At 38.4% G+C, this 20,196-nt stretch overlaps 1 protein-coding gene across 1 annotated transcript in view; it reads right to left on the bottom strand.

Moving 5' to 3' along the window:
* Window positions 1–20,196, bottom strand: part of Ranbp9 (RAN binding protein 9) — a 94,291-nt gene that overhangs the window by 5,426 nt on the left and 68,669 nt on the right. Inside the window, exons 9-12 of the mRNA XM_059263112.1 lie at window positions 19,037–19,227; window positions 15,792–15,936; window positions 12,627–12,748; window positions 10,983–11,134 (exon numbers count right to left, since the gene is read on the bottom strand). Coding sequence (XP_059119095.1) covers window positions 10,983–11,134; window positions 12,627–12,748; window positions 15,792–15,936; window positions 19,037–19,227 — 610 coding nt within the window. The remainder of the gene's footprint in view (window positions 1–10,982; window positions 11,135–12,626; window positions 12,749–15,791; window positions 15,937–19,036; window positions 19,228–20,196) is intronic.

Here is a 20,196-nt window from a genome sequence, read left to right as displayed (position 1 = left end):
CATAGCCATCTAATGAGGTGTCATTCCCACCATATAGGTACATTTTATAAGATACACCAAGAATATGTCCAATGAATGACTAGTACATAGAGCCAAGGATAAAACTATTCATGGATCTACACCCTGACACCACCAAATGGCAGTATAAAACTATTCATGGATCTACACCCTGACACCACCAAATGGCAGGTTTTGAAGCCTCACAATCTCAACTCCCTTTAGATTTAAAAGCAAAACCTCCCAGAAATAATAGCTGTAATAAGACAACATTTCAGGCATTCATGGATCACCTCAACTACTTTCACCTGAGATTGGTATGCCCATCCTACAGATGCAAACTGAGGCACAGTGAGAGGTAAAGATCACACAGTACAGTAAGATAGAGGTTCCCTTTGAATCTACACATGAGTGTTAAATTTTCCTTTTACTTTGGTGAGCACAGCTGCTAGGCAGGACACACAGCAACGACTAGAACCTAATCACTGCTTTTAGCATATTTCTATTGACCTAATGGAAGCATGTAAACTGAGGCTAAGAAAGAAAAATGCATGGCTAAGGAGGAGCTAGATCCTAAAACACTCAAAAAACCATATGATGAAAACATGTTTTCCATAAGGGAGGCAATGGGACTTAAGAAAAGAGCTTGGCAGGGATTAGACTCAACTTGAGAAGACCCACAGAGCAACACCACAAAATACAGCTCAGTGCTTCTCAACCTTCCTAACGCTGCAACTCTTAATACAGTCCCTCATGCTGTGGTGACCCCCAACCATAAGATTATTTTTGTTGCTGCTTCATAACTGTAATTTTGCTGTTATGAATTGTAATATAGGATACCTAATATACAACCACCCAAGGGGTAGCAACCCACAGATTGAGAATCACAGGCTTAGAAGCAGAATAAAGCTCTAAGCAAGAAAACCAGCATTAAATTCCCAAGCATAAACACCTAGAAAGTTCACAGTTAAGGAACACAAATAAAATTAGAAAAGCAATATGAATGTTTTTACCCCGCAATGCTGTGCTAATAACCAATTCTAAAACTGAACCAAGTGTTACCCCTAAGACAGGATGAAGGCCCTACTTTCTGGAATGCAATCTAGCAACAGGCAGCGTGAGCCACGGTAATACTCAGCTTTTCTCAGGAATTTCTAAAAATATTATCTCAGTGGAAAATCTTTAAAGAAAGATGCATGTATATAAAGGTGTCACAAAACACCTTGACATAAAAACAAAACAGCAAGTCACATAACCACTTCAAAGTATCCATAAATAAGGTGGAGAAACTGGGAGAAATAAGATAAAACAAAACTAAACAAAAAAAAAAACCTCCCAAGTCACATAAGGCAGTTCACACTTGGGAGGCTGAGGGAAAAGGTTTGAAAGTTAAGAGACCAGTGGTGGCCACACAGTGGGACCCTGCTTTAAGACAAAAAGGTCTTATAATTACTAATTAAGTGAAATATGTGCACGTGGGAGGTAAGACAGACAGCTGAAATAATGGTGCCACTACAGGTTATGCTCCATTTTGAAGAAAAAGACTTCTTCAATGGAAATAATGTCAGGAAATGCAGTTTCAAACATCTCCATTTTGACATAGGAGCCAGAATGGTTTCTGGACAGTGTGATCTTAGCTGGCTCTATTTCTCGTTCAGTCACTGTACTGAAAACTCCCCCACCCCCCACCCCCCAGGCCACGACTGCTCATGAGTCACACTGCTGGCATCTAGAAATGGTTGCCAGACCAACCAATCCAGGCGGCTTCCCTGGGAGCTACTGGAAGGAACAAAGAACCAAGATGACAAGAAAAGAGGAAAGGAAGACTGGAAACCTGGAAGAACAAAGGTCCAGAGATGTTTCCGGCTGCCTACAGCTGCAAGAGCTCCCTAATCATTTACTTTAGAGTGGCGCACATGAAGGCAAAAAACACTGCCCTTAGGAACAAACAGTACAATTTTATCCTTAACTTCAAACTAGTCTCTTTGTGTGGGACACTGTTGTGCATAAAGAGTCTAGGCCACTGACAGTCTGCACATACAAGGTGATCCCTTAGGATTATAATGTAGCTGGGTAATGTCTATTGCCTGCTGACATTACTCTTGTCATGCCAGTATTACTCATGTGTTTGAGGAAGTATAAACAAAGTATAAAGCACTGCCAGCCACAATACACACACACACACACACACACACACACACACACACAAACACACAAACACACACACCGTACAGCTAGCTGCGCAGTAGACTACACCATCTAGGTCTGTGTTAAGTATACAATGATGTTTGCAAAAGAACAAAAAATGTATTTAAGACATATCCTCTTCATTAAGTGATACATAATTACATGTGTGAACTAAAAGGTTCTGAAAACCCTCAAACACCAAAGAAAAAAGCATAACCATATGCAATCTCAAAGAATAAAGAGAAATAATTTCAAAACATCAACTCCATTTCCATTTTCCTCAGATTCTCTTGATCTCTTGTAAATTAGTTAAGTCACTGATTGTTATTGGAAGCAAGGTAAGTTTGGGAAACGAGAGGGAAGCAGTTCTGAAAGACATAGCTGCTTAGGAGTCAGAAGTACAAAATCAAAGCTAATCATTATTTTTAGATGAAGATGATAAAACTGTGTATATACATACATATGTATATATATATAAATTCAGTGTAATCAGGAAATACTTTTGAGATATGGTCACATAATGAGCTTCATGTTTAAATGAGAACCAAAGACACAACACAGTAAGATGGAGTATAACTCAAAAGTAGTAAAATCACATTCCTTCTTCCAGCTCAATTAGCACAGAGTTTTGACAGCGTACACAGTCAGATAGATGACTTGAGTATGAAAAAAGCCCAAGAATTCTTGAGCACATTTCATATTCCCAAATATCACCTAATGAGAAATTTTCAATAGTGTGGTCCAAGGACACATGGTGTCTAGGCCCTTTTCAAGGGGGTGTCAAGCTCGAAATTGTTCATAGTATCACTGAGGTTTTCCTTGCCTTTTCACTTTCATAGCCCATTTCCCACATAAATGAATCTCTGATTCATCTGTTTCATGGATTCAATGCAGACTAGGTCTGAGAATCCAGTTCATCTATTAAACATTAGAGTCCTGAAAAAATAAAAATGATGCTATTTCTCATTTAAGTAAGAGCATTTTTTAAAAATAAATCGATTTATGGAAATTTAGTTTTAACTTCTAATACCATAGATAGCAATAGATGTAACCCATATAAACAAAAAAACCCTGACATCCAACATGAACCCAAATTTCCATGTAGGACTGGAAAAAGCTAAAAAAAAAAAAAAAAAAAAAAAAGAGTTTAAGAGTTTCTGCCTGCTGGTAAGCCCTTGAGCAGCCAGTACATTAAGTAGGAACAAAAAAACTAAGTAAAAACGCCTGCCACAGTGCAAGCATCAGCATTTTAGAGCTCTACGAAGGTTGAATGCAGTTCTCAGCACCAACCTTTGAGAAAGCTCGTGAGCTCAGCTTGACTTTCTGCAACCCAAGAAGTGGGCAGAGCCAGTCACAAAAGCTGGGGCAGAGTTTTATGCCACTTAGCAGTTTAAAGTTTGTTCATGCAGTCAAAAAGGCTAAAAAATGTGCAGTAAAAAAGGTCCAGACAGAAAAACCTCTAAACAGGTTACAGTGTGTTTAACAATGTGTGTAGGCTTAAGAAAAGGAAAAGGGTATAGTTACAGAAAAAAAAAAATTTACAAAATAAAGTCTTTAAAGAGAAAGTAAAAGGAAAAAGCCATGTGAGATGGGAAATACATAGGTAGTCTGGATCCTGTATGTTATTGTGCTGATTTGAATTTTTTGACTGTTAAAAAGCAAAGAACAGCTGCAAAGAGACTTGGAATTGAAAGGAGGACTGTTGAAATAAATCAGCCTATATACTTTAGGAATGCCTTAACTTTTAAAAAGTCAAAAAATAAGCCGGGCGGTGATGGCGCACGCCTTTAATCCCAGCACTCGGGAGGCAGAGCCAGGCGGATCTCTGTGAGTTCGAGGCCAGCCTGGGCTACCAAGTGAGTCCCAGGAAAGGCGCAAAGCTACACAGAGAAACCCTGTCTCGAAAAACCAAAAAAAAAAAAGTCAAAAAATATATTTGTCAAATGGAAATCAAAAACGCTTTGCAGTTTTGTTCCCACAGGAGACTGGAGGCTATAGATTCCTTCAGGGTTAATATGGATCAGGCTGGATCAGGCAAGACCTCTTGAACCTTGACAGGTGGTATCTATCAGCAAAAATTACTGCTAGTCTTCCCAGGACTTGGCCATTATCTGAAACTTTCTCTCTAGGACCCTAAAGATACTTCATCCACAGATAGTAGGAAGAAGTATGGAGAAAATTATGCCCACTTTCCCAAAAATTGGGGGGTGTGGGTGGCTGTTGGTTATTTAGTGGGTTATGGATATTTGTTATCATTTAGGGGAATATTATATTGATACAAATTTAAAGTTATTTTTGTTACACTGTATATATGTTTCTACTCTTGTTTAAAGGATTTTTGTATATTGATAAAAATTTAAAGTTATTTTCTTTTTACAACATATTGTATGTATGTTTCTATTTTTGTTTGAGGTATTGAGCCTATGCAGTTCATTTGGAAATGTGGGGTGAAGTTCTAGTTTTTGAAAGCTATTATTATAAACTCTGTAGGATAATCAGGAAACACAGGTTAGTGGTTAGCCATTTATAATAATCAAGTTTGTAGATATGTTAGGTATGCTTTCCAGATCATAGAGATATATTTTAGATAGATAGATAAATGGTTTTCAAACCTTTCAAAGACATACAGAATATGGCATTTAAAATGTTTTGTTAACTTAAGGTTTTTCATGACAATGAGACACATCTGTTCCTGGCAGTGCCAATTTACTTCAGTGAAGATGACTGGCATTGAAGAAACTTCTTATGGAATTTGCTTTCATTATGGCAAGGTTAGCCACTGGGCAAAGAAACTGTTCTTGCCTTTGACAGCTGACAATGTGCTGTGCAGACTGGACATGTAGGACACACAGGGAAAAGACTGTTGAACTTTGCCAAAACAAGGCAGGACAGTCCTTCAAAATTCTTGCTTTACAGAAGAATCTGCCAGACATTCTGCAGGACATAGAAGAAAGTGACTGATTGCCAATACAAGACAAAACAATCCTTTAAATTTCCTGCTTCACTGAAAAGTCTGCCAGATGTTCTGGGCCTGTAGGTTGTGGACGGATGTCCCAATGTTGTAGAGGAACTTTGGGTGACTCTCTAGGCAGCCAAATGTCTCTGTTTGTTAGATAATATTACATCTTTCTGGGTCTTTGACGGAGTTGAAGACTAGAGAGTTATAGTTGCAGTTTCCTTAGTTATGATAGAAAGTAAGTTAGGTGTAAAACTTTGCATTCACTAAGGATAGATAATGCATTATTTTCTCTGAATATGCTAACTTATAAATGGACATATTATGAATGTAATGCTCACTTGATAATTGTTATTGTATATAGTCTTACTATATTTAACTTAAAGCCTTTTCATTTTTATTTAGACAAAAAGGGGGAAATGCTGTAGAATATTATTTTAAGGTGTGTTACTTTTGATTATGTTGTATTTTTTAAATTCTGTGAAGCTGTGTTACTGTGCCTGTCTAAAACACCTGATAGTCTAATAAAGAACTGGCCAATAGTAAGGCAGGAGAAAGGATAGGTGTGGCTGGTAGGCAGAGAGAATATATAGAGGGAGAAATCTGGGAGGAGAGAGCTAGCTAGAGCTACAGGAAGAAGAGGACTCCAGGGGCCAGTCACCCAGCTACACATCAAGCCAGGGAGTAAGAGTAAGATTACAGAAGTACGAGAACAGGAAAAGCCCAGAGGCAAAAGGTAAATGGGATAATTTTAAGTTAAGGAAAGCTGGCAAGAAAGAAGCCAAGCTAAAGGCTGGGCATTTATAATTAAGTATAATTCTCTCTGTAGGTGATGGAGCTGGGTGGCGGGTCCCCCAAAAAGAGCCAAGAAACAACAACAAAACCCTTATAAACTTTGCTTGGTGTGTGTGTGGGGGGGTGCACAGTGCTCAGGTAAAACCCAGAGCTTCTTGCAGTAGAGGTATGCACATGCTATTGAGCTAAATTATCAGCCTCCATCAACGATTTTTAAAGGACTGAAGTATCAGGAACATTAAGAACCATTTTCCTAAAGCAGCCTTCAGCATCTAGCAAAGAAGTACTATTTAGATTCCTAAAGACTTAATAAAGAGCTTAAATGTTAACTTTCTTAACACTCCTGACCAAGCAGCTCTGAAAAGCAATGCATACTGGTACTATGTATTGCAAATGTACTCACAAGAGACATACTTAAAATGGAAGAGTTAATAAAGATGTATCTGACCATTTGAATGTCTTCTAAGGCAAATGTGGACAGCCATTTTCCTGATACATGAATACCTGTTTCCAATTCTTTTATATCTAGTACAAAATAGTAACTGAAGTCTCTTTCTCTTGACTGCTGAGGGTTACCACTAGAAACACAAATGTTATATTACACAGCAGATGATGTGGTATGGTGACTACACTTTTCTTCCTACCTTAGTTACTGAATGTAAGGTGTGATGCCTTTAATTGAGGCTACCAAGCAAGTAGATATTTACTAGCAAGCAGGTATTTACCATACCCTTGGCATAAAGCCATAGTGCTGGCCAAGGCTATGGTATTAGATAATATTACAAGTTGCTGATCACTAAATTCTTAGTTCAAGTCCAGAATAAACACCAACAATCATTTGCCTTTTCCTGTAATATCCAATCTTTAGTCACAAGGGTCACCAATTACATCTCCTTTTGCTTTCTATGCTATGCTGTGTTGGAATATAAAATGTTTCCTACAGGCTTGTAAGTTCAATGGCTTGTCTCAGCAGGTGGTGCTATTGTTGGAAGCCCTGGAAACTTTGGAAGATGGGACCTCGCTACAGAAAGTAGGTCACTGGGACCATGTCTTGAAGGATATAGATTTTTTTTTTTCCCTTTCTTCCTTTTTCTTTGCTTTTCTCTGCCATGGGCTCCTGTTCTTGGTACTCTGCCCTATCAAGGGGCCAGAATCAAATAGGATTATGGGTGGAATGCAGGTAATAGTCAGGAGTTATGAACTTTTTCTAGTTCTACTTCTTTCATAGATTCTTTGTTTCTAGTGGTGGATAAGTACATAAAATACATTTGACAGTGAAAAATGTTAAATCCAATGTGAAGCCCCACAGCTTCAGAATGGCTGTTCTAACTATATGGATGTTTATTGAGCTGTATATAGATTATGGATCTCTGTAATTTTGTTGTGTAATGTTTATCTTTAACAATTTAACTTTAAATACTCAAAAATCAATACAATTTAATGCAATCTAGCTTAACAAAACACTCCATTTTCAACTGATACACAAAACTGTGGGTAACTTATTGATGAAATTTTATCCCTCTTATCATCCACCATGGACATATCATGGACTTCAAAATGTATTTTAACCATTCTGGACATGAAAGACAATCTACTCCTTCACTGATCCCCAAAAAATCCATTTAATTTGCTCCAACTCTAGAATAATGTTTACTAAAAAATACACCTCAAGTTTATGGTTTCAGCAGCGCACTACAATTGCATAGTATGTCACAGGGGACAGGGCACTGCTCTGCAGAACAGCTGGCACTTAAGACTGTTATTTGTGATCTAGAACATTCTTCTAGCTCAAAGCTGCCTAATGCCATCAAGAGTTTTGATTCACAAATGGGCAAGGTTCTAAGGGGAAATTCCAGGTATAAATTCCCAAGAATTTCCAAGACATTGCTCAATGTTTAATAAAACTATATCTTGGCGCCTCTGACACATTTGTAAGTCTCAAGGAAAAACATATGATATGGTTTGAATGTGAAATATCCCCCAAAAGTTCGTGAGTATAAAACTTGGTCCCCCACCCTAACAAAAACAATAACTTTGAAAAGCTGGGCATGGGGCTGGAGAGATGGCTCAGTGGTTAAGAGCACTGACTGCTCTTTCAGAGGTCCTGAGTTCAATCCCCAGGAACCACATGGTGGCTCACAACCATCCGTAATGAGATCTGGTGCCCTCTTCTGGTGTACAGACATACACACAGACAGAACACGGTACACATAATAAATAAATAAATAAATCTTAAAAAAAGAAAAAAGAAAAAAAGAAAAGCTGGGCATGGTGGCGTATCTCTTTAATCCCAGCACTTCGGAGGCAGAGGCAGGTGGATCTTTGTAAGTCAGAGGCCAGCCTGGTCTGAGTTCCAGGACAGCCAGGGCTGTAACTCAGAGAAACACTGTCTCAAAAAAATAAAGACTTGGTCCCCGTGTAAAAGTGGAGTCACTGGAAGGTGATTGGACCATGAGTGGCATTCCAATGTGGGGGACGGAATTTCCACATAAGACCTAACAAAGCCAAAAAAAAAAAAAAAAAAAAAAAAACAACAACAACCCACAAAAACAGCCAAATGCGACTTTCTGATATCCGCTTTTTCTTGGGTGGGCTCAATACTAACAACAAACAGAGGTACAGCTCCTTTAAGAGGAGGCTTCCTTGGCTCAGTGCTAGCTGCTAGCAAGTGCAGCTCTTTTAAGAGGCCCTGCTACCAAACACTTAAATGGGGTTTATGAGCAGCAGGCAGCATGCTATTTGGTGGCAGCATGGACCCACTTCCCAGAGCTGGAGCACTAACATGGCTCCCACTAATACCTCTACGATGAAGCTAAGCTCTCAGGGAACAAGTAGGAGGAGCCAGCTGCCAATGCCATTCGCTAAGCTGAACCATGCTGGCAACTAATGTAACAGTTTAAGAGTAGTCTCATGCGATTAAAACAATACAGATCCTCAGTAAAGACAGATCCAGTCAGACAGCTTCAAGGCTGTCCACTAAGATGGTCCAGCCGCACAAACTACTCTAGCCAAGACTTAACAATTATCCTGATTTTCTCAAGGTTCCCCAAAAGATACCAGCACCCACCACACACACCAGGAAGTAGTCTAGAGAACAATGCCCACATTTCCAAGAGATAGGGTATGGGTGGGTTTTGGTCTTTCAATGGATTATGGATGTTTTCACTATTTAGGAGGGTTGGTTACAAGTTGTTATTGGCAGTGGTCAGGAAAAAAAAACTGAACAAAGGAGATTAGATTTAGGGATCTTGTTCTGAAAAGAAAAAGGGGGATATATAAATAACAGGGTAATAAAGTAGATTACTGAATCTACTTTTAACTAAAAAAGCCAACTACTAGTCTTAAATATTTTACATTGGTATGGATTTTGGTTTTATTAATACAAATTTAAAGTTTTTTTGTTGTATTATATGTATGTTTCTACTCCTGTTTGGGGTATTGTGCTTATGTAACTCACTTAAAAAGGGTAATGTATAATTAAAAATACAGGTTGCCGGGCGGTGGTGGCGCACGCCTTTAATCCCAGCACTCGGGAGGCAGAGCCAGGTGGATCTCTGTGAGTTCAAGGCCAGCCTGGGCTACCAAGTGAGTTCCAGGAAAAGGCACAAAGCTGCACAGAGAAACCCTGTCTAGAAAAACCAAAAAAAAAAAAAAAAAAAAATACAGGTTAGTAGTTAGTCATCTATAATAATCAAATTTGTAGTCATATTAGTTATGTTTTCAAGGTTAAACAGATATATTTAGATAGATAGATGGTCTTCAATCACTTCAACTACAGAACATGACATTTAAAATGTTTTATAACATAAGACCAGTGAGACGTATCTGCTCCTGGCAGCACCAATTTACTTCAGATAAGATAATGGGCATCGAAGAAATTCCATATGGAGTTTGCTTTCCTTATGGCAAAAGCTAGCCATCTAGGCAAAGAAACTGGACCAGCAAGATGCAAAAAAAGCAACTGCCAAACTTTGCCAAGACGAGGTAGGACAGTCCTTCAAAATTCCCTGCTTCCCAGAAAGGTCTGTCAGATATACCAGGCCTGTAGGCCAAAGTTGGATGCCCCAACATTACAGAAGAACCTAGGGTGACTGTCCAGGTAGTCAGATGTTCCTGTCATTAGGTAACATTTCATCCTTCTGCGGTCTTTGATGGAGATGAAGACTATAGAGTCTTAGATAAAGTTTTCCTTAGTTATGATAAAAGGTAAATTAGGTATAAAACTTTATAATTACAAAAATAACTAATAGAGTATTTTCTCTAAATCTGACAAATAAAAATGGACTGGATATTGTAACTGTAATTCTTGCTTAATAATTGTTTTCGCTGTGTATAATTTTACTATGTTCAAGTTAAAACCTTCCTTTTTAATTAGACAAAAAGGGGGGAAATGTGGAATATTCCTTTACACTGTGTGAATATATGTTGCTGTGATAGGATTAATAAAGAAGCTGACTGGCCAACAGTTGGACAGAATAAGGTTAGGTGGGTGAACCAGACTATGGACACTGGGAAGAGGAAGGGTGGAATCTGAGGGGTTTTGAGCCTGAGGAAATAGGAGGTATAAGATGAAAGAGAGGTAATGCCACATGGCAGAATGTAGATGAATATAAATGGGTTAATTTAAGTTGTAAGAGTTAGCTAGTAACAAGTCTGAACTATTGCTCGAGCATTTAAAATTAATATTAATTAATATTAGATCTCTGTGTTGGTTATTTGGGAACTGGAGGACAGGAAAGAAAAGTCCACCTACACATGAGGGCTCTAACTCCATCAATGGATTGATCTGACATAATGGAAACTGGAAAATGTGGAGCCTACTTGGAAGGAATACATCACTGGAGGCTTGCATGCAAGGAGTATAGTTTATCCCTCACCTCATCCTTTCCCTGTCAGCCTTGCTCTACTGAGTTCCCTGCCATGAGGTTCTGTCTCTCCACAGACCCAGGAACAATGGAGGCAGATAGAACAGACTGAAACCTCTAGAATGGTGAGCTAAAATAAGCCCCTTGCCCATGTTATCACGGAAAGCAAGTGACATTCTTACCTTCAGCATTTTTTTATTGGCTGTGTTCTTGCCACATTCTCTCCTCAGCTGCTCACTCATGGCTTGTAGCTCTCGGCCAAAGTGGATCATTCTTTCTATGGCAGCCTGACTTCCTCCACATAGCTGGCGTCTTAATTGACTGGAGTCAACTTCTATAAACAAAACAAATGGCCATTTCACTACTTATTGAATGGGAAACAATGGGAAAAAGTGAGAATACAATTTTTTATGTAATATTTTGTATATTCTTTAGTATCTACTTTTTAGTAGTTCATCTAAACAGATAGTGCTAGAGTTACAGGGTATGTACCACCATGCCTGGCTGCTACAGAGATTCAAAATTGTTTTATATGGAACTTTATAACTCAAAGCTACACTTTATCTGTCTCAAGAGACTGGGATCCAACATTCAGTGCAGCCAAGAGGCAAGGATCTTTCAGTGTTTGCATGGAAAATTAAGTAAAACTACTCCCTAAAACTATATGAAACAACATGAGAGAGGAGATGAGGCGGGGGAATGAGAATATGAGAATACGAAACACAGTAGTTCTCTCTCAGGTTTTAACAGAAAAAATAGGAAACAGATAAAATAAAATGTTGATATTGTATCTTACTAATGAAAAAAAACTAACTACACTATTAAGGAAATGTTACCTTTAGAAGTATTTTCTATTATATATTGTTAATTAATACTCGGTAATTGACAACACTGTATGCATAAAAATCACTATGAACAGCATTCATATGATGATAAAGAATGGCTAATGCTTACAAAGTACTTGATATAATTAGTTTTTCACAGATGAACTCATCTGCTCTTCACAATGACCTAGAAGATTCATTTTATCCATTTTACAGATGAAAAAGCTGAAGCACAGAGCAGTTAAGTATTCTGTCTGAGGCCACGCAGTTAGTAAGTGGCAGTTGCAGCTTTCAAGTCCAGGTAAATCTGGCTCTAGAACTCTTGCCCCTACCAGTGTGTTTCCGTGTCTCAAGATACAGAGGGTCTCACATCTGGGAAAGACTAACTAGGCTCTCCCTTAAGCAACTTCAGTGATTAAATTTCAGTCTCAAAATACAAAGAAGTCTAATACTGAAGCGAATTCCACAAATAATTTATAAGCTCCAATCATTTTCATTGTTTGATAAGGATGTCTGCTGACCATCTAACTCTACAGACATTATCAACAATAAAGTAAAGGGAGGCATTCAAAAGCATCAAGGTGTTGTTTTAAAATGGGAGAAGTCACACCTAGAAACAGCACTATGCATGCCATATGCTTGCATTTAATAGATTTAAGAGATTCAGTTTAACTGAAATTTACAACCTAATTTCTACCCATTTGGTCTTATTGACTACACTGGAAATGAGTGTAAAAATGTTTTTTATGCCCAGCCTTCACCCCTGAGGTAGTTAAGTGCACAGGATATCACCAGAGCTGAGCCAGGAAGGCTGGCACCTCCCCTCAGGAGCCCAAAGGTGCCTGTTCTCTCCAACAAGCCATGCTCATAAAGAGTGTTAAGTGAGATATTTCATCTTTGAAATCTGGCTTATGCTTAGCTGTAAATCAGTCCAAGTAAAAACATAACCTTGTAGCCACCATTTTTTTTTTTTTTTTAAATGTAAGAAATATCACTGCAAACCCATTTCGGTGTCACAATCTTCCATTTCGTGGTCATGTTTAGAGCTACCATTTAGGAAACCATTGGATGAAGTTTCTCCAACTCCATTGGAGTAGTGATCTGTTTCCATGTCTACGTCATTACTGAAAATGAAAAAACAAACCTAATTTTAGAAATTAGTTTAAGATAAGTTACTACACAACTATGTAGCCTATAAAAAACTAATTTTCGTAAGACGATAGCAATCTGCAAATGAGGTAAATGAGGTTAAATCTCAGATGTATCAAAGCACACACATAACTGATCTGTAACAAACCTCAACTCCCAGAGGTGAAGGCGCAGAGGCACATGTGCACAAGTGTAGTGACTCTTAAGACTTTGCAAAATATGGAAAAATCATGCTTTGGCATTATATTTATTTTTCAAACTCAGATCTGTACTTTCTTCTTGTTCCTGAGTCTTCCTGAGACAACCCTCTCCACTGCCCCCAAGAGTCATTTCCAGCATTTAATGCAGAAGCTTTGTTCTCCAAACCGATAAATCTGGCTCAGAGAACCCAGTACACTGCTTCCCTATCCTTATTTACTTCTAGACTTTTTACAAGTCTCTAGACTTTTCCATATCTACATTACTGATACTTTGTTTTAGTCTCTGGCCTCACTATTTAAAAATATGCTCTCAAAAGTAACTAATAAAAAACAAAACAAAATCCAAACTACTGAGGCTTATCAGCTTCCAGCTTCTAAGACCTAAACAGCACTACGACTCTCCAGATTATCTTGTTGGCCAGTCAAATTAAAAGCTATCAAATCTTCACTTTGATTTTTATTTTAATGGGATCTACGTGGCCCGGGCCTTGAACTTGCAATCCCCCTGCCTCCACCTTCTAAGTAGCTGAAATCTCAGGTGTGCACCACCATGCTCAGCTCAACTAAGTTGTATTTTTCAACAGTAGCCAGACTGCTTCTGGACAGGTTCTCATGCTTGCTTATCCTGTAATGTATCAACACCTTAGTGCTCCGTACACGCCCTCTCAGATCCCCCCAGACTTAAGGAGACAATCAATACTCTAGTCTTCAGATGGCTCCTATGAAGAGTTAAGCAACACTTAACCCAGAAGTGGATGAACTGGTGAAAATTTAGGAAACATGAGAAAGGGGCATTTCTCATCATAAAAGGAAAATATATTCATTGCAAGAAAAAACAAAACAAAACCCAACAACAAAAAATCTAAACCCTAGTACAGATAACCCATTAGTTAAGAGCTGTGAGTATGTGACTAGAGGTGTGCACACACACATTACACACCCACACCCACCCCTGCTTCCTGTGCAACAGTCTATAAGGTAAAGACAGACCTGGGAGATGAGGCAAGGGATTCAGGACTATAGAACAGACTGATTCAATAGGAAAAGTCTGTTTATCAGAGAAATCTAATAAGAAAATAAACAAGATTTAAACTTTAAAATCCTCACTGTCACAGCTTTAAATTATATAAGCTTTTAAAGATTTCGAACAATCCAATTTAGTATTGGAGGCATTCATTTATTCACGCATCAACTCACACATATTTTAATAAGCCTTGAGGCCTGTTCAGTGTTGGGACACTAAGGATATTATACTGCTCTCCAAGAGTAAATGGCCTGTGCTCAGTTAGTTCATGTATCCCAGAGTGTTCTCCATCAGTGCTATGTAGAAGGTCAATCCTAAGGAGCATGTGGTGTGGCAGTACAAAGCAAGGACAATGAGGTAACATCTAGGTCACCTACCAGAGGTTAACACCTGGACTCGGGTCTTAAGGTCAGAACATGAAGGAATGAGTGGGTAGAGCATTCAGACAGTGGTAAGGAAAAGCACAAGACCCTAAGTCAGAAATCCCAGTAAGAACTTTCACCTCTGCAACTTACTATCTAATTGGTGACCTTAAAAAATAGCATTTACTTTCTGATAATCAGCTATACATCTGTAAAATGGTTTAAACAGTCAATTCCATCTTTACTGACTTCACAATATTGGTGCAGAAGTCATTACCCAAATACAAATGCTTCTTACTGGTTAGCAATTTAAAAAGCTAAGTTTGTTGTCTTTTCCTTCTCTCCTGCAAAGGAGGATGTTGTATCATCAACCCTGCAGCTAAGCAAGAACAGGTTTACTGTGCAACTTTCTGTCAAGAGGATAGTATCTAAGATAAAGTGCCACAGATCAACAGCAATCTTACCTCCAAACAAAAGAAGGACTCTCTTGTCAACAATGAAAATACCAATTATAAAGTTCTAATTAACATTTACATTTTCTAATCAGAATTTATTTTATTTTCTAATAGGTCAACTTCACTGTGAATGAGTCCCTATCCTCCTCCAGCAGTTCTTTTTCCTACTGTTCTCAGGCTTCTGTGCCCAACCCCTCATATCCTGTAACATATACTATTACCTTTTAAGATTTCTGTCATGGGATAAGATAACCCAGAAATTTCAGTAAATCTCCAAATTTTCAAATATAATTTTTAAAACGACTTTCTGCAGAATCAAATTTGCTATAAGATTCCATGAGAACAGCTGGTTCTCCTTCATTAAGAAATTTAGAACACTGTTTGAAAATGCAATGTTTCTGGTTCTAGTTGCAGGACCACATCAGTATGAACCCGGTTCAAATGCTACATCAATGGGCAGGCTGAAACACATAAATTTCTCTTGGATGCTTGTATTCAAGTGATTTCACTGCATGGATTTTAAGAATGCATGAATGTTAAATCTGAGTGTGTCAAGGTCCATAGTATATACATTAGGATCTACCTTTCTAATCTTAGAAGTCAGACAACATAGCCAGCGGCATGTTTGGTACCCAACAGGTCCTCAATGTTCCTGTCATGCTAATGGCAGATTCTCCTGTGAGCATCTGCACTTTACTGCATTGCACTTGGCAGGAGGACAATGCACACAACCCAACATCTGCCCTTAAACCCTCCTGGAGAAGAACACAGTAGGAAAAGGAAGAGCTAAGAAGAGCTCTGCACACAAGGAAGTTAAAAACCTACAGGAAATAGTCTCTACCCTTTTACTTTCTGGGAGCTCAGAGCGGCAGGCCCCAGTGTGGATCACACAAGTTCTTCAAACATTATCAGTGAAGATGGCATCTATGCCCTGGCTGTTTCTACTAATATAAAAGTTAGGGAAATCACTTTATTACCTGGTGAAGTTATTAACTTGCTGTGACCTTGACACATTGATACTGTTTAGCTCTGGTACATTCAAACTGGATAACTGATGTTTACTATGGCAATATGATTGATGTGCTTTATTTGATATTACACCATTGCTACAACTTTCAAAACCTGAGAAGAAAGCAGAAAAAGATACCACATTGAAACAAACAACAATTTGATTAGGTTGTAAATAATTCTTTTAAATTTTACACTTCTAAAATGTAGGAAAGCCAATGGGGTATTTAAATAGTTTCTTTTTCTTTCTTTTTTTTTTTTGGTTTTTCGAGACAGGGTTTCTCTGTGTAGCTTTGCGCCTTTTCCTGGAACTCACTTGGTAGTCCAGGCTGGCCTAGAACTCACAGAGATCCACCTGGCTATGCCTCCCGAGTGCTGGGATTAAAGGCGTGCGCCACCACCGCCCGGCAAATAGTTTCTTTTTTGAGCCTGATAGTGTATTAAGACTTTATTGTAAACTATTATTTTCTCCTAGTTTAATTACAGATCTTATTTAATCCCCACAATAACTTGTGAGGGCCCTACAGTGTTTGTAACAAGGACAAATTATGAGAACTGGGTTAATGATTTCATTGTAGTGCTAACATTGAGCATTCTTACAAAAACCTAGATGGTCCAGCCTATCTAGGCAATGTGGGATAGCCTATACCTCCTAGGCTACAAATCTGGACAGCATGTTACTATACTACATGATATAAGAAATCATAATATTAGGCTGGAGAGATGCCTCAGCAGTTAAGAGCTCTAGCTGCTCTTGTAGAAGACCTGGACTCAATTTCCAGCACTGACATGGTACCTCACAGCCATCTATAATTATAGTTTCAAGGGGATCCAACACCCTCTTTTGGCCTCTCCTGCCAATGCACACATGTGGTGCACAAGCATACATACATGCAAGCAAAACACCCATAAAGAAATCATAATACAATGGTATATATTTGTTTATTTTGGCACAGAAATGATTACAATAAAAATATGTGATTTTGTGATATTTTTTGCTCCATGACTACATGGGGCCATTTTGCATAGTTTGTCACTGACAGAAAGGTCATCATGTGGCACGTTATAATCACTATCTTTTATATATGAATACACCAGCTGTCTGATATTCAAGAGTTGTGGTGGCTGAGATAACAGACGGGACAGTGAGTCAAAAAGGCTGAAGTAAAGCAGTACGGACTGTAGGAAAGAAGAGGTGTGACTTGGTGGGGAGTAAAACGATCCCAATATCGGCTCTGCTCTATGAAGATAAATACAGGTTTAGCAGGCTGACGAGCTGGTAGGATGGCAGGTGAGGAGGAAAATAAAGAAGCTGAAAAAGCAGAACGTAGAGGAGTAAGATAAAGATTTTTTAAAGAATTATGGGGTATGTGTGTATGCTTTGGGATGACCAGAATCCTTAAGCCTGAATCAGTGGATATTACTGAAGATCTTTTTTTTTTTTTTTTGGTTTTTCAAGACAGGGTTTCTCTGTGTAGCTTTGCGCCTTTCCTGGAACTTACTTGGTAATCCAGGCTGGCCTCGAACTCATAGAGATCCACCTGGCTCTGCCTCCCGAGTGCTGGGATTAAAGGCATGCGCCACCACCGCCCGGCCGATACTGTGTTCTTAATTAAAAAGGACCCAAGGAAGTTTGCTAGAGTTGACGACAGACTTACTATGAGTGATGAATTCAAACTGGCTAAAAAAGCTTTTGGTGAAGCCAACTATGGATCTTGATACCATCAACAATTTCTGAAATTAAGGCATTTTCTGTGGAAACCATATATTGTAACTGTCCTGATAGATGCAATCAAAGAGGTCTTCAGTTTTAGATTTCTAACCCTAGCCTTTAGTAGCCTGCCCTATCTGGCCACATTTGAACTGCTTCCTGAGTTTTAATGACTAAACCCAAGTTAAAGTACTACAGTACTTTATAAATCATGCAGTTCCAGATGTAAAGGGTAAAGTCGGGTTTATGCTTTAGGTAGATTGCATTACAAGCTATGTACAGTAGGTGCATAATATGTGAAATCTAAATGTCCTTTTTACTTTATCAAAGTTGAGGCTCATGCTCTATGTAGCTGAAGGTTTTAAATAACACTGGCCTGAGAGGTTATTAAAGATAATGACTAGTTTGTTTCTTTTAAGGAACCAAGTTTTAGTAAGAAATTTTTATCTGTCTTAATAGATCCTTTAATAGTCTTTTCAAAAGAACAGTGTTTGTTTTTTGTTTTTGTAAAGAAACTAAGTTTTATGTTAGGACTTCTGTGCTGAGGAGCCTTTTGATTGAAAACCTTTTGGGGCTTATAAATGCTTTCAGTAGCAAGAATGGCAGGACAAGCATTGGGGTGGTGACTTATTGACATAACTTTAAGTATTTTCATTGTGGAAATATATACTTGAATAAACGCATATGTGGCTATACAAACCACTCTTGTAGTTCAGGATGTGCAGGCTGTGTGTGTATTTAGCTTATTACATTAAATTATTATTGTACTTAGCTTATAATAAGGATTAAAACTGCATTTAAAGAAGTCAGTCTTTGTGAAACTTGTTGGTGCTTCTTAACATCTCTAAATCAGTACCTGGGGAAATAATACTTGTTTAATCCACTAACACAGGACTAAATAATGAAGAATTAAACAACAACAAAAATAAAGTGAAATACACAGAGCTAAGAGCTCCTGTTGGGAAACAGAATTAAAGAGATAGGCAAAGAGAGAAGAATGAAGAGGATCAGAAAAAGGTCTGTAGAAGTAACGGCAGGAAAGCCAGAGTTGGAATTATGACAGTACCAAGAGCCAGAGTGTGAGTAGTAAGTGAGCTGAAAAAGGAACAGGAAAGAAAATAAACTTGGAAAAAAAAAAAAAAGCCAGGAATGAGTCAAGAGAGATAAGAAGCCAGAGAGGCTTGATAACTGGTGGGACAGCATAGCCAGATCATTTTAAATCCATACTTTATTAAATGTGATTATTTTCTCATTATTGTCAATGGGTTTAGTGGCAGCTCATTTTGAATGATGACATTTATTTATGAAGATCTATTAATAATCTCAGTTCCTTATGATACTTCTTGGTGCTAATATCATATAAATCTTTTTTTTTTTTTTTTTACGCAAAACATGAGACTGTACATGTACAACTGAAAAAAAGGGATAACAATGTATAGATGAAAAATTGTTTTAGGACTCAAAATGACATAAAGAGTAAAAGTTTCAAAGATTGTGTCTCACCAGAAAAATGTGCAGTACTGCTTTTGCCTGGTGCTAAACTGTGGATACTCATTCCGTGGCTGGGACTCATGCTTGGACTACTAAAAGGCCGAGGACTGACGGGGTAACTGTCTTGAGATTTTGGACTTCGGCCTCCCAAACACCGCACTTCACTATCTGTACCATTCACCATTTCTATAAATTGACGTACTCTGAAAGAAAAAAGAAAGTTTACCTAGGCATAATCATCAAATCTGTGTATAGCTATAAAATTAAAACAGACCGCATTTTCAAACTTAAAATTAGTATTTTTCTTGGTATATCAAGTGAGTTATGTAAAACGAGATTTTAGATATACGTGTACCTGGAGAGGTACAAAGCACAGCCTTCTCCCGGCCCTTCCTTACCCCAGGCTGCATTACCAACCTCTTAGACAAAATGGGCCTCAGTTGGCTTTTACTGTGAGGCAAAATAATTGACATTTGACTTATAAAGACTTTCTTTTGCTTGGAAGATTGAATTCCTAAGCTCAGTAACATTCAAATTTCTTTCTTTCTGATACAGGGCTCACTTTGTAGCCCCAGCTGGCCTGGAACTTGTTATGTGTAGACCATACTGGCCTTGAAGTCTCAGAGATCCACCTGCCTCTGTCTTATGAGTATGTACCCCAACACCCCACACATTCAACTTTCTTTCCTTTTTTTGTTTTTTTTGTTTTTTTTTTTTTTGTTTTTTTTTGAGACAGGGTTTCTCTGTATAGCTTTGCACCTTTCCTGGAACTCACTCTGTAGTCCAGGCTGGCCTCGAACTCACAGAGATCCGCCTGCCTCTGCCTCCCGAGGTTTTTTGTTTTTAAGATTTGTTTATTTATTATGTATACAGTGTTCTGCCTGCATGTATGCCTGCTGGCCAGAAGGGGGCACCAGATCTCATTGCAGATGGTTGTGAGCCACCATGTGGTTGTTGGTAACTGAACTCAGGACCTTTGGAAGAACAGCCAATGCTCTTAACCTCTGAGCCATCTCTCCAGCCCCACATTCAACTTTCTTAAACAACAAAGATTCATTTAAAACTTTTTAATGCCAAATCAGTATGTCTATAAGCTAAAAAGCAGAAAGCAAGTGTTGATGATGATATGTAAAGATTGGAACCCTTCTACTCCACAGAAGGAAATCAAAGGA

The sequence above is a fragment of the Peromyscus eremicus genome, chromosome 5 (genome assembly GCF_949786415.1).
Source record: "Peromyscus eremicus chromosome 5, PerEre_H2_v1, whole genome shotgun sequence".
Taxonomy (NCBI): Eukaryota; Metazoa; Chordata; class Mammalia; order Rodentia; family Cricetidae; genus Peromyscus; species Peromyscus eremicus.
The sequence above is the reverse complement of the archived record's forward strand: the minus strand, read 5'-3'. Positions and strand labels throughout refer to the sequence as shown.